General features: G+C 47.0%; 1 protein-coding gene across 3 annotated transcripts in view; it reads left to right on the forward strand.

Annotated features, from left to right (window-relative positions):
- CFAP54 (cilia and flagella associated protein 54) overlaps window positions 1-17,256 on the forward strand; it is a 258,255-nt gene that overhangs the window by 1,095 nt on the left and 239,904 nt on the right. For all 3 annotated transcript variants that reach the window (XM_069973813.1, XM_069973829.1, XM_069973821.1), the window contains exon 2: window positions 15,011-15,116. In XM_069973813.1, the coding sequence (XP_069829914.1) occupies window positions 15,011-15,116 (106 nt within the window). The remainder of the gene's footprint in view (window positions 1-15,010; window positions 15,117-17,256) is intronic.

A 17,256-nucleotide genomic window follows, 5' to 3' on the forward strand; every position in this document is an offset into this window, starting at 1 on the left:
ACCTCCTAGTATTCCCCATCCTGTGGCTCTAACCTCCTAGTATTCCCATCCTGTGGCTCTTACCTCCTAGTATTCCCCATCCTGTGGCTCTTACCTCCTAGTATTCCCATCCTGTGGCTCCTACCTCCTAGTATTCCCATCCTGTGGCTCTTACCTCCTAGCATTCCCATCCTGTGGCTCCTACCCCCTAATATTTCCCATCCTGTGTTCTCTTACCCCCTAGGTTCCCATCCTGTGGCTCTTACCCCATAGTATTCCCATCCTGTGGCTCCTACCTCCTAGTATTCCCATCCTGTGTCTCTTACCTCCTAGTATTCCCATCCTGTGGCTCCTACATCCTAGTATTCCCATCCTGTGTCTCTTACCTCCTAGTATTCCCATCCTGTGGCTCTTACCACCTAGTATTCCCATCCTGTGGCTCTTACCTCCTAGTATTCCCCATCCTGTGGCTCTAACCTCCTAGTATTCCCATCCTGTGGCTCTTACCTCCTAGTATTCCCCATCCTGTGGCTCTTACCTCCTAGTATCCCATCCTGTGGCTCTTACACCTAGTATTCCCATCCTGTGGCTCTTACCTCCTAGTATTCCCATCCTGTGGCTCTTACCTCCTAGTATTCCCCATCCTGTGGCTCTTACCTCCCTAGTAATTCCCATCCTGTGGCTCTTACCGTTACCTCCTAGTATTCCCATCCTGTGCTCTTACCTCATAGTATTCCATCCTGTGGCTCTACCTCCTAGTATTCCCATCCTGTGGCTCTTACCTCCTAGTATTCCCATCCTGTGGCTCTTACCCCCTAGTATTCCCATCCTGTGGCTCTTACCTCCTAGTATTCCCATCCTGTGGCTCTTACCACCTAGTATTCCCATCCTGTGTCTCTTACCTCCTAGTATTCCCATCCTGTGGCTCCTACCTCCTAGTATTCCCATCCTGTGGCTCTTACCTCCTAGCATTCCCATCCTGTGGCTCCTACCCCCTAATATTTCCCATCCTGTGTTCTCTTACCCCCTAGGTTCCCATCCTGTGGCTCTTACCCCATAGTATTCCCATCCTGTGGCTCCTACCTCCTAGTATTCCCATCCTGTGTCTCTTACCTCCTAGTATTCCCATCCTGTGGCTCCTACATCCTAGTATTCCCATCCTGTGTCTCTTACCTCCTAGTATTCCCATCCTGTGGCTCTTACCACCTAGTATTCCCATCCTGTGGCTCTTACCTCCTAGTATTCCCATCCTGTGGCTCTTACCTCCTAGTATTCCGACATCCTGTGGCTCATTACCTCCTACGTATTTCACCATCCTGTGGCTCTTAGGCCTCCTAGTATTCCCCATCCTGTGGCTCTTACCTCTCAGTATTCACCATCCTGTCGGCTCTTACCATCCTAGTATTCCCATCCTGTGGCTCTTCACCCATCCTAGTATTTTCCCATCCTGTGGCTCCTACCTCCTAGTATTCCCATCCTGTGGCTCCTACCTCCTATTATTCCCATCCTGTGGCTCTTACCTCCTAGTATTCCCATCCTGTGGCTCTTACCACCTAGTATTCCCATCCTGTGTCTCTTACCTCCTAGTATTCCCATCCTGTGGCTCCTACCTCCTAGTATTCCCATCCTGTGGCTCTTACCTCCTAGCATTCCCATCATGTGGCTCCTACCCCCTAATATTTCCCATCCTGTGGCTCTTACCTCCTAGTAGTCTCCAACATGTGTCTCTTACCTCCTAGTATTCCCATCCTGTGGCTCTTACCCTTCCTAGTAGTCTCCAACCTGTGTCTCTTACCTCCTAGTATTCCCATCCTGTGGCTCTTACCCCCTAGTATCCCCATCCTGTGGCTCTTACCTCCTAGTATTCCCATCCTGTGGCTCCTACCTCCTAGTATACCCATCCTGTGGCTCTTACCTCCTAGTATTCCCATCCTGTGGCTCTAACCTCCTAGTATTCCCCGTCCTGTGGCTCTTACCTCCTAGTATTCCCATCCTGTGGCTCTTACCTCCTAGTATTCCCCATCCTGTGGCTCTTACCTCCTAGTATTCCCATCCTGTGGCTCTTACCACCTAGTATTCCCATCCTGTGGCTACTTACCTCCTAGTATTCCCATCCTGTGCTCTTACCTACCTAGTATTCCCATCCTGTGGCTCTTACCTCCTAGTATTCCCATCCTGTGGCTCTTACCTCCCTAGTATTCCCATCCTGTGCTCTTACCTCCTAGTATTCCCCATCCTGTGGCTCTTACCTCCTAGTATTCCCATCCTGTGGCTCTTACCTCCTAGTATTCCCATCCTGTGGCTCTTACCACCTAGTATTCCCATCCTGTGGCTCTTACCTCCTAGTATTCCCATCCTGTGGCTCTTACCTCCTAGTATTCTCCATCCTGTGGCTCTTACCTCCTAGTATTCTCCATCCTGTGGCTCTTACCTCCTAGTATTCCCATCCTGTGGCTCTTACCTCCTAGTAGTCTCCAACCTGTGGCTCTTACCTCCTAGTATTCCCATCCTGTGGCTCTTACCTCCTAGTATTCCCTATCCTGTGGCTCTTACCTCCTAGTATTCCCATCCTGTTGCTCTTACCTCCTAGTAGTCTCCAACCTTTGTCTCTTACCTCCTAGTATTCCCATCCTGTGGCTCCTACATCCTAGTATTCCCATCCTGTGTCTCTTACCTCCTAGTATTCCCATCCTGTGGCTCTTACCTCCTAGTATTCCCATCCTGTGGCTGTTACCTCCTAGTATTCCCATCCTGTGGCTCCTACATCCTAGTATTCCCATCCTGTGGCTCTAACCTCCTAGTATTCCCCGTCCTGTGGCTCTTACCTCCTAGTATTCCCATCCTGTGGCTCTTACCTCCTAGTATTCCCCATCCTGTGGCTCTTACCTCCTAGTATTCCCATCCTGTGGCTCTTACCACCTAGTATTCCCATCCTGTGGCACTTACCTCCTAGTATTCCCATCCTGTGGCTCTTACCTCCTAGTATTCCCCATCCTGTGGCTCTTACCTCCTAGTATTCCCATCCTGTGGCTCTTACCACCTAGTATTCCCATCCTGTGGCTCTTACCTCCTAGTATTCCCATCCTGTGGCTCTTACCTCCTAGTATTCCCATCCTGTGGCTCTTACCTCCTAGTATTCCCATCCTGTGGCTCTTACCCCCTAGTATTCCCATCTTGTGGCTCTTACCTCCTAGTATTCCCATCCTGTGGCTCTTACCTCCTAGTATTCTCCATCCTGTGGCTCTTACCTCCTAGTATTCTCCATCCTGTGGCTCTTACCTCCTAGTATTCCCATCCTGTGGCTCTTACCTCCTAGTAGTCTCCAACCTTTGTCTCTTACCTCCTAGTATTCCCATCCTGTGGCTCCTACATCCTAGTATTCCCATCCTGTGTCTCTTACCTCCTAGTATTCCCATCCTGTGGCTCTTACCTCCTAGTATTCCCATCCTGTGGCTGTTACCTCCTAGTATTCCCATCCTGAGGCTCCTACATCCTAGTATTCCCATCCTGTGGCTCTTACCTCCTAGTATTCCCATCCTGTGGCTCTTACCCCCTAGTATTCCCCATCCTGTGGCTCTTACCTCCTAGTATTCCCATCCTGTGGCTCCTACCTCCTAGTATTCCCAACCTGTGGCTCCTACCTCCTAGTATTCCCATCCTGTGGCTCTTACCTCCTAGTATTCCCATCCTGTGGCTCTTACCTCCTAGTATTCCCATCCTGTGGCTCTTACCTCCTAGTAGTCTCCAACCTGTGGCTCTTACCTCCTAGTATCCCCATTCTGTGGTTCTTACCTCCTAGTATTCCCATCCCCTGTGGCTCTACCCCTAGTATCCCATCCTGTGGCTCTTACCCTCCTAATATTCCCATTCTGTGGTCTCTTAACCCCTAGTATTACCCCATCCTGTGGCTCTTACCTCCTCGTATTCCCATCCTGTGGCTCCTAACCCCCTAATATTCACCATCTGTGGCTCTTACCCTCCTAGTATTCTCCATGCTGCTGGCTCTTACCATCCTAGTATTCCCATCCTGTGGCTCTTACATCCTAGTATTCCCATCCTGTGGCTCTTACCCCCTAGTATTCCCCATCTGTGGCTCTCACCTCCTAGTATTCCCATCCTGTGGCTTTTACCTCCTAGTATTCTCCATCCTGTGGCTCTTACCTCCTAGTATTCTCCATCCTGTGGCTCTTACCTCCTAGTATTCCCATCCTGTGGCTCTTACCTCCTAGTAGTCTCCAACCTGTGGCTCTTACCTCCTAGTATTCCCATCCTGTGTCTCTTACCTCCTAGTATTCCCATCCTGTGGCTCTTACCTCCTAGTATTCCCATTCTGTGGCTCTTACCTCCTAGTAGTCTCCAACCTTTGTCTCTTACCTCCTAGTATTCCCATCCTGTGGCTCCTACATCCTAGTATTCCCATCCTGTGTCTCTTACCTCCTAGTATTCCCATCCTGTGGCTCTTACCTCCTAGTATTCCCATCCTGTGGCTGTTACCTCCTAGTATTCCCATCCTGTGGCTCCTACATCCTAGTATTCCCATCCTGTGGCTCTTACCTTACCTCCTAGTATTCCCATCCTGTGGCTCTTACCTCCTAGTATTCCCTATCCTGTGGCTCTTACCCCCTAGTATCCCCATCCTGTGGCTCTTACCTCCTAGTATTCCCATCCTTTGTGCTCTTACCCCCTAGTAGTCCCATCCTGTGGCTCTTACCTCCTAGTATTCCCCATCCTGTGGCTCCTACCTCCTAGTATTCCCAACTGTTGGCGCTCCTATCTCCTAGTTTCCCATCCATGTGGCTCTTACCTCTAGTACTTCCCTATCCTGTGGCCTTTACCTCTAGTATTCCCATCCTGTGGCTCTTACCTCCTAGTAGTCTCCAACCTTGTGGCTCTTACCTCTAGTATCCCCATTCTGTGGTTCTTACCTCCTAGTATTCCCATCCTGTGGCTCTTACCCCCTAGTATCCCCATCCTGTGGCTCTTACCTCCTAATATTCCCATTCTGTGTCTCTTAACCCCTAATATTCCCCATCCTGTGGCTCTTACCTCCTAGTATTCCCCATCCTGTGGCTCCTAACCCCCTAATATTCCCCATCCTGTGGCTCTTACCTCCTAGTATTCTCCATGCTCTGGCTCTTACCTCCTAGTATTCCCCATCCTGTGGCTCTTACATCCTAGTATTCCCATCCTGTGGCTCTTACCCCCTAGTATTCCCATCCTGTGGCTCTCACCTCCTAGTATTCCCATCCTGTGGCTCTTACCTCCTAGTATTCTCCATCCTGTGGCTCTTACCTCCTAGTATTCTCCATCCTGTGGCTCTTACCTCCTAGTATTCCCATCCTGTGGCTCTTACCTCCTAGTAGTCTCCAACCTGTGGCTCTTACCTCCTAGTATTCCCATCCTGTGTCTCTTACCTCCTAGTATTCCCATCCTGTGGCTCTTACCTCCTAGTATTCCCATCCTGTGGCTCTTACCTTACCTCCTAGTAGTCTCCAACCTTTGTCTCTTACCTCCTAGTATTCCCATCCTGTGGCTCCTACATCCTAGTATTCCCATCCTGTGTCTCTTACCTCCTAGTATTCCCATCCTGTGGCTCTTACCTCCTAGTATTCCCATCCTGTGGCTGTTACCTCCTAGTATTCCCATCCTGTGGCTCCTACATCCTAGTATTCCCATCCTGTGGCTCTTACCTTACCTCCTAGTATTCCCATCCTGTGGCTCTTACCTCCTAGTATTCCCTATCCTGTGGCTCTTACCCCCTAGTATCCCCATCCTGTGGCTCTTACCTCCTAGTATTCCCATTCTGTGGCTCTTAACCCCTAATATTCCCCATCCTGTGGCTCTTACCTCCTAGTATTCCCCATCCTGTGGCTCTTAACCCCTTAATATTCCCCATCCTGTGGCTTTTACCTCCTAGTATTCTCCATGCTCTGGCTCTTACCTACTAGTATTCCCCATCCTGTGGCTCTTACCTCCTAGTATTCCCATCCTGTGGCTCTTACCTCCTAGTATTCCCATCCTGTGGCTCTTACCTCCTAGTATTCCCATCCTGTGGCTCCTACCTCCTAGTTTTCCCATCCTGTGGCTCTTACCTCCTAGTATTCCCATCCTGTGGCTCCTACCCCCTAATATTTCCCATCCTGTGGTCTCTTACCCCCTAGTATTCCCATCCTGTGGCTCTTACCTCCTAGTAGTCTCCATCATGTGGCTCTTACCTCCTAGTAGTCTCCATCCTGTGGCTCTTACTTCCTAGTATTCCCATCCTGTGGCTCTTACCTCCTAGTATTCCCATCCTGTGGCTCTTACCTCCTAGTATTCCCCATCCTGTGGCTCTTACCTCCTAGTATTCCCCATCCTGTCTGGCTCTTACCTCTAGTATTCCATCCCTGTGGCTCTTACCTCCTAGTATTCCCATCCTGTGGCTCTTACCACCTAATATTCCCATCCTGTGGCTCTTACCTCCTAGTATTCCCATCCTGTGGCTCTTACCTCCTAGTATTTCCCATCCTGTGGCTCTTACCTCCTAGTATTTCCATCCTGTGGCTCTTACCGTTACGTCCTAGTATTCCCATCCTGTGGCTCTTACCTCCTAGTATTCCCATCCTGTGGCTCTTACCTCCTAGTATTCCCATCCTGTGGCTCTTAACTCCTAGTATTCCCATCCTGTGGCTCTTACCTCCTAGTATTCCCATCCTGTGTCTCTTACCTCCTAGTATTCCCATCCTGTGGCTCTTACCTCCTAGTATTCCCATCCTGTGGCTGTTACCTCCTAGTATTCCCATCCTGAGGCTCCTACATCCTAGTATTCCTATCCTGTGGCTCTTACCTCCTAGTATTCCCATCCTGTGGCTCTTACCCCCTAGTATTCTCCATCCTGTGGCTCTTACCTCCTAGTATTCCCATCCTGTGGCTCCTACCTCCTAGTATTCCCATCCTGTGGCTCCTACCTCCTATTATTCCCATCCTGTGGCTCTTACCTCCTAGTATTCCCTATCCTGTGGCTCTTACCTCCTAGTATTCCCATCCTGTGGCTCTTACCTCCTAGTAGTCTCTAACCTGTGGCTCTTACCTCCTAGTATCCCCATTCTGTGGTTCTTACCTCCTAGTATTCCCATCCTGTGGCTCTTACCCCCTAGTATCCCCATCCTGTGGCTCTTACCTCCTAATATTCCCATTCTGTGGCTCTTATCCCCTAATATTCCCCATCCTGTGGCTCTTACCTCCTAGTATTCCCCATCCTGTGGCTCTTAACCCCCTAATATTCCCCATCCTGTGGCTCTTACCTCCTAGTATTCTCCATGCTCTGGCTCTTACCTCCTAGTATTCCCCATCCTGTGGCTCTTACATCCTAGTATTCCCATCCTGTGGCTCTTACCCCCTAGTATTTTCCATCCTCTGGCTCTTACCTCCTATTATTCTCCATCCTGTGGCTCTTACCTCCTAGTATTCCCATCCTGTGGCTCTTACCTCCTAGTAGTCTCCAACCTGTGGCTCTTACCTCCTAGTATTCCCATCCTGTGTCTCTTACCTCCTAGTATTCCCATCCTGTGGCTCTTACCTCCTAGTATTCCCATCCTGTGGCTCTTACCTCCTAGTAGTCTCCAACCTTTGTCTCTTACCTCCTAGTATTCCCATCCTGTGGCTCCTACATCCTAGTATTCCCATCCTGTGTCTCTTACCTCCTAGTATTCCCATCCTATGGCTCTTACCTCCTAGTATTCCCATCCTGTGGCTGTTACCTCCTAGTATTCCCATCCTGTGGCTCCTACATCCTAGTATTCCCATCCTGTGGCTCTTACCTCCTAGTATTCCCATCCTGTGGCTCTTACCCCCTAGTATTCCCCATCCTGTGGCTCTTACCTCCTAGTATTCCCATCCTGTGGCTCCTACCTCCTAGTATTCCCATCCTGTGGCTCCTACCTCCTAGTATTCCCATCCTGTGACTCTTACCTCCTAGTATTCCCTATCCTGTGGCTCTTACCTCCTAGTATTCCCATCCTGTGGCTCTTACCTCCTAGTAGTCTCCAACCTGTGGCTCTTACCTCATAGTATCCCCATTCTGTGGCTCTTACCTCCTAGTATTCCCATCCTGTGGCTCTTACCCCCTAGTATCCCCATCCTGTGGCTCTTACCTCCTAGTATTCCCATTCTGTGGCTCTTAACCCCTAATATTCCCCATCCTGTGGCTCTTACCTCCTAGTATTCCCCATCCTGTGGCTCTTAACCCCTTAATATTCCCCATCCTGTGGCTCTTACCTCCTAGTATTCTCCATGCTCTGGCTCTTACCTCCTAGTATTCCCCATCCTGTGGCTCTTACCTCCTAGTATTCCCGTCCTGTGGCTCTTACCTCCTAGTATTCCCATCCTGTGGCTCTTACCTCCTAGTATTCCCATCCTGTGGCTCTTACCTCCTAGTATTCCCATCCTGTGGCTGTTACCTCGTAGTATTCTCCATCCTGTGGCTCTTACTTCCTAGTATTCCAATTCTGTGGCTCTTACCTCCTAGTAATCTCCAACCTGTAGCTCTTACCCCCTAGTATTCCCATCCTGTGGCTCCTACCTCCTAGTATTCCCATCCTGTGGCTCTTACCTCCTAGTATTCTCATCCTGTGGCTCTTACTTCCTAGTATTCCAATTCTGTGGCTCTTACCTCATAGTAATCTCCAACCTGTAGCTCTTACCCCCTAGTATTCCCATCCTGTGGCTCTTACCTCCTAGTATTCCCATCCTGTGGCTCTTACCTCCTAGTATTCCCATCCTGTGGCTCTTACCTCCTATTAGTCTCCAACCTGTGGCTCTTACCCCCTAGTATTCCCATCTTGTGGCTCTTACCTCCTAGTGTTCCATCCTGTGGCTCTTACCCCCTAATATTTCCCATCCTGTGGTCTCTTACCCCCTAGGTTCCCATCCTGTGGCTCTTACCTCCTAGTATTCCCATCCTGTGGCTCTTACCCCCTAGGATTCCCATCCTGTGGCTCTTACCTCCTAGTATTCCCATCCTGTGGCTCTTACCTCCTAGTAATCTCCAACCTGTAGCTCTTACCCCCTAGTATTCCCATCCTGTGGCTCTTACCTCCTAGTATTCCCATCCTGTGGCTCTTACCTCCTAGTATTTCCATCCTGTGGCTCTTACCTCCTAGTATCCCAATCCTGTGGCTCTTACCTCCTAGTATTCCCATCCTGTGGCTCTTACCTCCTAGTATTCCCATCCTGTGGCTCTTACCTCCTAGTATTCCCATCCTGTGGCTCTTACCTCCTAGTAGTCTCCAACCTGTGTCTCTTACCCCTGGTATTCCCATCCTGTGGCTCTTACCTCCTAGTGTTCCATCCTGTGGCTCTTACCCCCTAATGTTTTCCATCCTGTGGTCTCTTACCCCCTAGGTTCCCATCCTGTGGCTCTTACCCCCTAGTATTCCCATCCTGTGGCTCTTACCTCCTAGTAGTCTCCATCTTGTGGCTCTTACCTCCTAGTAGTCTCCATCCTGTGGCTCTTACCTCCTAGTATTTCCATCCTGTGGCTCTTACCTTCTAGTATTCTCCATCCTGTGGCTCTTACCTACTAGTATTCCCATCCTGTGGCTCTTACCTCCTAGTAGTCTCCATCCTGTGGCTCTTACCTCCTAGTATTCCCATCCTGTGGCTCTTACCTTCTAGTATTCTCCATCCTGTGGCTCTTACCTACTAGTATTCCCATCCTGTTGCTCTTACCTCCTAGTATTCCCATCCTGTGGCTCTTACCCCCTAGTATTCCCATCCTGTGGCTCTTAACCCCTTAATATTCCCCATCCTGTGGCTCTTACCTCCTAGTATTCTCCATGCTCTGGCTCTTACCTCCTAGTATTCCCCATCCTGTGGCTCTTACCTCCTAGTATTCCCGTCCTGTGGCTCTTACCTCCTAGTATTCCCATCCTGTGGCTCTTACCTCCTAGTATTCCCATCCTGTGGCTCTTACCTCCTAGTATTCCCATCCTGTGGCTGTTACCTCGTAGTATTCTCCATCCTTTGGCTCTTACTTCCTAGTATTCCAATTCTGTGGCTCTTACCTCCTAGTAATCTCCAACCTGTAGCTCTTACCCCCTAGTATTCCCATCCTGTGGCTCCTACCTCCTAGTATTCCCATCCTGTGGCTCTTACCTCCTAGTATTCTCATCCTGTGGCTCTTACTTCCTAGTATTCCAATTCTGTGGCTCTTACCTCATAGTAATCTCCAACCTGTAGCTCTTACCCCCTAGTATTCCCATCCTGTGGCTCTTACCTCCTAGTATTCCCATCCTGTGGCTCTTACCTCCTAGTATTCCCATCCTGTGGCTCTTACCTCCTATTAGTCTCCAACCTGTGGCTCTTACCCCCTAGTATTCCCATCCTGTGGCTCTTACCTCCTAGTGTTCCATCCTGTGGCTCTTACCCCCTAATATTTCCCATCCTGTGGTCTCTTACCCCCTAGGTTCCCATCCTGTGGCTCTTACCTCCTAGTATTCCCATCCTGTGGCTCTTACCCCCTAGGATTCCCATCCTGTGGCTCTTACCTCCTAGTATTCCCATCCTGTGGCTCTTACCTCCTAGTAATCTCCAACCTGTAGCTCTTACCCCCTAGTATTCCCATCCTGTGGCTCTTACCTCCTAGTATTCCCATCCTGTGGCTCTTACCTCCTAGTATTTCCATCCTGTGGCTCTTACCTCCTAGTATCCCAATCCTGTGGCTCTTACCCCCTAGTATTCCCATCCTGTGGCTCTTACCTCCTAGTATTCCCATCCTGTGGCTCTTACCTCCTAGTATTCCCATCCTGTGGCTCTTACCTCCTAGTAGTCTCCAACCTGTGTCTCTTACCCCTGGTATTCCCATCCTGTGGCTCTTACCTCCTAGTGTTCCATCCTGTGGCTCTTACCCCCTAATGTTTTCCATCCTGTGGTCTCTTACCCCCTAGGTTCCCATCCTGTGGCTCTTACCCCCTAGTATTCCCATCCTGTGGCTCTTACCTCCTAGTAGTCTCCATCTTGTGGCTCTTACCTCCTAGTAGTCTCCATCCTGTGGCTCTTACCTCCTAGTATTTCCATCCTGTGGCTCTTACCTTCTAGTATTCTCCATCCTGTGGCTCTTACCTACTAGTATTCCCATCCTGTGGCTCTTACCTCCTAGTAGTCTCCATCCTGTGGCTCTTACCTCCTAGTATTCCCATCCTGTGGCTCTTACCTTCTAGTATTCTCCATCCTGTGGCTCTTACCTACTAGTATTCCCATCCTGTTGCTCTTACCTCCTAGTATTCCCATCCTGTGGCTCTTACCCCCTAGTATTCCCATCCTGTGGCTCTTACCTCCTAGTAGTCTCCATCCTGTGGCTCTTACCTCCTAGTAGTCTCCATCCTGTGGCTATTACCTCCTAGTATTCCCACCCTGTGGCTCTTACCTTCTAGTATTCTCCATCCTGTGGCTCTTACCTCCTAGTATTCCCATCCTGTGGCTCTTACCTCCTAGTTTTCCCCATCCTGTGGCTCTTACCTTCTAGTATTTCCTATCCTGTGGCTCTTACCTCTTAGTATTTCCCAATCTGTGGCTCTTACCTCCTAGTATTCCCCATCCTGTGGCTCTTTCCGCATAGTATTCTCCAACCTGCGGCTCTTTAACTACTTTAGAGCTAGAACCCCACTTTGTCCTGTCAGCCAAGCACTGTACACGGCCAGTGCATGATGGTAGTTGTAGTTTTGTAACAGCAAGGTTTGAGAACTCCTAGCATGTCTTGAGTTGTTTCCACACAGCTGGAGAGCCACAGAATGGATAGGATAGCCCCCAATCTATAGCAACATGTCCAGCATCAGGGATGTCATATGGCCCTAAAGCCATGGTGTTGTGGGTGCTGGTTTCATAGGATCCATGACAGATGAGCCTATAAAGGACATGGTCACAAGGAAATTTGCCTTAGTTCCCTTTTAAAAACTAGATTTATCAAAAATTGTACACATTGCTGAGCTTTCATGGACTGTGGCTTGCCGCTATCTGTGTATGACGAATCCATGTTAAAAAACAAAACAAAAAACAACTTAAAACCGCCTTTATTTCAGGGTATTTTTTTTTTACTTTGAAGTGTTTTTTTTTTTTGCACAGTTCTGCACCAAAAACCTGGGCAAATGTAAAAGTAATGTTTTCTTGTAAAAACCATGCTGTCTACAGACATTAATGGCCTGCTGATATTAGTGGGAGCTGTAGGGCACATTTCCTGTGCAGGGTTGGACCAATTACCAACATTCACATGGTGATCAGCCACTTAGCAAACTTGGCAAGCTTCTAATAAAAGAATGAACCATTCCGTCTTTGCATGTCAGGCAGACATTTATGCTATATATGTGAACAAGGCATTTGGTGGTGAATGCAGAAGCTTGGCCAGGTACAAGGGGGAGGATTTTTTACGGCCAGCGTACCTGTACTCTTGTCCTAAAGCCCCACCTGCATTTACACAGCCAGATTTACCAAGAGACACATGCTTCTTTGCAAAGCAAAGCCGACGGCACCAAACCTACATCTGCTCTGGGGCAGGTGTAGATTTATGTAATCATTTATGCCTGTTTACAGATGTTAATCAGGTGCGGGAGGAGGCCATGCCTCTTTGCTGCCTTGCCCATCCCATCAGGTGAGTGGGGCTTACGGCTGGCGTATATCAGAAAATTGTAAAATCTGCTCCTTTTCCGTTGTGTACACCAAAGGCGCAGATTGATTAAAGGGGTTATCCAGCGCTACAAAAACCACTTTTCCCCCTCTCTTGTCTCCAGGTGTGGTTTGCAATTAAGCTGCATTTACTTCAATGGAACTGAGTTTGAAACCCCACCCAATCTAGAGAAAAGAGAGGGGGAGAAGTGGCCATGTTTTTGTAGCGCTGGATAACCCCTTTTAAGTGCTCCATAGTGTGTACACTTTAAGATATGTTAATGCTATGTCCTTTTTTGGCCGTATTTCAGACGTTTGTACGATTCTTGATTTGTACAGAGACACAGTGATAAATCTAGGCCACTGTTTTTAAAAAGGGAACTCCGGCAAATTTCCTTGTAAACATGCCCTTTATAGGCTGATCTCTCATGGATCCTATAATTGGGATGATTGGTTCCCTTTAATGGAATGTTATTATGTAAAATAGCTCCTTTCAAAAGTCCCTATTTGTGGCATCAAGGTATGTTGAAATTTTATTTTACCAGTGTTTATTAGGAGTAGCTAAGGGTATGTTCACACGTCTTCATCTGTATGTTTTGTCTTTACGGGTTTGAAGCACAAGAAACAAGCGGTAGTAAAGCTAAAAACTTACAGCATCAGGCCTCCCGCATACTCAGTCCATGTACCCTAAATGGCCTCAGTGTTATTTTCTTATTGACTGGTTTAATTTCAAGATAGGAGCCGTGTTGATCTTACTGTAGATCTGACATGCACAATCTCTCAGTGTCTTCTTTGTGGACTGGAAGTCACTTTCACTATTCATCCTTATGGGACTGACATTGAATTTACCAATGGAAACAAATAGTTACATTGATTTCTTGTCAACACTGCAGACAGCATGAAATTCACTCTGACTGATAACTGTCAGGGAATGAAACAAGAAAAATTCCATGAAAGGAAAACATGAAAACAACATGTTTTATTGTGATTTTGTTTACAAAATTGAAACCTAAATTGTCTGTCTGGGACCCACAGCCTGATGAGTATTACCAGACTTGTTTAAGACAAAGAAAGACTTGCAAAATCATGCTGCTACTAATAAAAGACAAACCTAAAGCGACTCTTTACTCTGCCCTCCCTAAAACGCCTGTACCTTCACATAGCTGCTTTTAATCCAAGATCTGTCCTGAGGTCCGTTCGGCAGGTGATGCAGTTATTGTCCTAAAAAAACAACTTTTAAACTTGCAGCCCTGTGTCAAACTGGCGTGGCCTAGAGTACCCATGTCCTAGGATTGCATCACCCCTCTGTGTCTCCTTCCTGCTCTCTTTACTATTAGGAATGCCCCTGGGCAGAACTTCTCCTTTTCCTCACTTGCCTGAACACTGCACAGGTGCCTTAACGGTCCAGCCCATGTGCAGTGTTCACACAGCTGATGAATAGGAAAATACCTGCCTGGAGCATTTCTTATGATGAAGAGGGTGGAGAGGAGGGACAGAGAGGGTGTGCCAGCCTAATGCACAGACACTCCACGCCAATTTGACACAGGGCTGCAAGTTTAAAAGTTGTTTTTTTTAGGACAATAACTGCATCATCTGCCCCAGATTGTGGGAACAGAGTTGCTTTAACCTGCCCATGTGCCTTTTTATGGTGGCCATTAAAGGGGTACTTCGGGCCAGGGGTGTTTTTAAGCTATGGCCGGGGAGGGGGTGGTTATAGACGGCGGAGTTCACTTACCTCCCCGGTTCCGGCGACGGGTTCCGGATCGCGCCGCCCCGTACACCCGTCCCGCTGCCACTTCCTGGTGTGAGCTGCGGCATGAGACGTGACGTCTCAAGGCAGCTAAGCCATTCAGCGGCTGAGGCTGGCTGTTCTTACAGCCAATATAGCAGTGTTGGATGCATAAACATGTAATACAGAGGCCATAGTTTGCCACTGAATACATCGGTCGTAGTAAACTACAGCCGCTGTATAACAGTGTGTAAACATAGCCTAAAACTCTTTTTTTATTTCTTCTGACAGTACATAGCAGAAACCCTGAGGAACGCTTACGCCCTGTATTCCAAAATGGTACACAATAAGAACTACAACTTGTCCTGCAAAGAATAAACCCTATGTTTATGGGAAAATTAAAAAGTTACACTGCTTGAGAGGTGGCTATGGAAAAAAAAAGACCCAGAATGCATGTTGGGGGAAGGGGTTAAAAAAGCATGCATTTTTTAATGTGGTTCTCAGTTGCAAATGTGATAACACAGCCTTGATACTGGGCAAAACTATACTTTATCTTTTATATATCTTATATGAAATATCTCCTTTTTGCTGTGCTTGGATGCTTTCCTCTGATATAGAATACTGATCAACAAACTTGCCATTCACATATTTTTGTTGTTTCTCTAGATTCAGTACTCTGTTTAATATATGGGTCAAGTATAAACCCCGACTGCCAGAGTGGTATTACCAAGAAAAGCTCCTTAAGGTTGGCGATAGCCTTGCCCAGATCAAAGTAAGTCAAGGTTATTCCTGGGTGAAATCGTAATATTTTGCAGTACTTTGCCTCAGCTGTGTCTCTGTGAATGCTTTAACCCAGTATCTGACCGATGTAATAAAAAAATCTTGTACATCTTTGAGTTCTAACAGGGCTATGATCACAATATGAATGTTATCTATTTCCCTGAGAATGAATCATCTGGCAGTGTGATATTCTTGACATATTGATGAATCATGTCTGTGATTCACTCTATTCAGTAGTGTCAGGAAATGGCACATTCTTTGGTGATGAAAATGTAGGAAGATAGACTTTTATGGTCAAAGAGAAATGTGGAGCGGAAGTGTTTTTTGTAGTCTTTCCTACTTCACTAAAAAGTAACTTCTTAACCCTTTGAAGAGCAAGCCCAAAATGACCCAGTGGACCTTGCAAATTTTCATTTTTGTGTTTTTGTTTTTTCCTCCTCCCCTTCTAAGAGCTCTAGCACTTTCAGTTTTTTATCTACAGGGCCATGTAAGGGCTTGTTTTTTACAGGAATAGTTGTAATGGCGTCTTTCATTCTACCTTAACATGTATGATGGAACCCCCAAATTATTATTTATGAAGATATAAATTAGTAAAAATCCTAAAAAAGAATGCAATATGGTAACTTTTGGGGGGTTCCTGTGTCTACGTAATGCACTATATGGTAAAAGCAACATGATAACATTATTCTATGGGTCAGCCGTAACAACCATATGCAGGTTTGCACAGATTTTCTAATGCTATTTATTTTTTTCAATGAAATCCTTTTTTTTTTTCCTTTTTTTTTTGCAATTATTTATTAATTATTAATAAAATGGGCCTATTGTGACACTTTTATTTGTGGCGTTTTATTTTTTCACCTACGGGGCTGTATGGGGTGTCATTTTTTCCGCCATGATAGTTTTTATTAATACCATATTTGTGAAGATCGGACATTTTGATCCCTTTTTAATCATTTTTTTAATATATAATCTAACATAAAATCAGTAATCTGCGCACTTTTTTTCCTCTTTTCGTCTACACTGTTCGCCGTTAGTGATGACGATTGTTATATTTTAATAGATCGGACAATTACGCACCCTACGGTATATTATATGTTTATTTATTTATTTTTATATGTTTAATTTATGTAATGGGAAAAGGGGGGTGATTTAAACTTTTATTGGGGGAGGGGCTTTGGGGTATTTAGAAAGACGTTTTTATTTTTATTTTTATTTTTATTTTCTTTTTACACCTTTTAAGTCCCCTTGGGGGACTTTTACATTCGACACTTGAATTAAACACACTGATCATTGGTATGCCATAGGCATAGCATTGATCAGTGTCATAGGCCCTCTGCTGATTAAGCCTGCCTGTGGTAGACTAAGGGTAGCTTCACACATACCGCAGCAGATTTGACAGTGCGGATTTAATGCTGTGTTCATTCATTTAGTCAAATCTGCCGCGGATCCGCAGCAGAAAATCTACTGCGATACGGTACGTGTGAAGCCACCCTTATTCCTCAGAGCGGCATCATACCGCATAAAGGAAGGTTAGAGATCACTGGCGGTCCGTTAAAACAATCGGGACCCCCAAAGTCACACTGCGGGGGTCCCAATTGGTAAGTAACAGGGGTCTGCCCCTGTCACTTACACTTAAACGCAGCGGTCGTGCCGCCTTTTAAGGGGTTAATGACATGCTGCAGCGCGGTCGCTACAGCCTGTCATTAACGGTGAGAGCCGGACTGCTCACTGCAGCTGGCCCCCATTCCCTATGAAGCGCGCTCATACCGGTATGCCCAGGGTCGTCTGGGGACAGACTTCCAGGGCGTACCAATACGTCCTTAGTCGTCTAGGGATTAAAGGGGTTATTCAGCGAAAATATTTTTCTTTCAAATTAACTGGTATCAGAAAGTTATATGGATTTGTAATTTACTTCTATTAAAAAATTTCAGTTCTTTCCATACTTATCAGCTGCTGTATGTCATACAGGAAATGTTGTTTTATTTTCAGTCGGACATAGTGCTCTCTGCTGACATCTCTGGCCGAGACAGGAACTCTGTCTCGGTTTTCTATGAATCCCCATAGAAAACCTCTCCTGCTCTGGACAGTTCCTGTCTCGGCCAGAGATGTCAGCAGAGAGCACTGTGTTTGAC

This window comes from Dendropsophus ebraccatus, chromosome 1 (assembly GCF_027789765.1).
Source record: "Dendropsophus ebraccatus isolate aDenEbr1 chromosome 1, aDenEbr1.pat, whole genome shotgun sequence".
NCBI classification, from domain to species: Eukaryota; Metazoa; Chordata; class Amphibia; order Anura; family Hylidae; genus Dendropsophus; species Dendropsophus ebraccatus.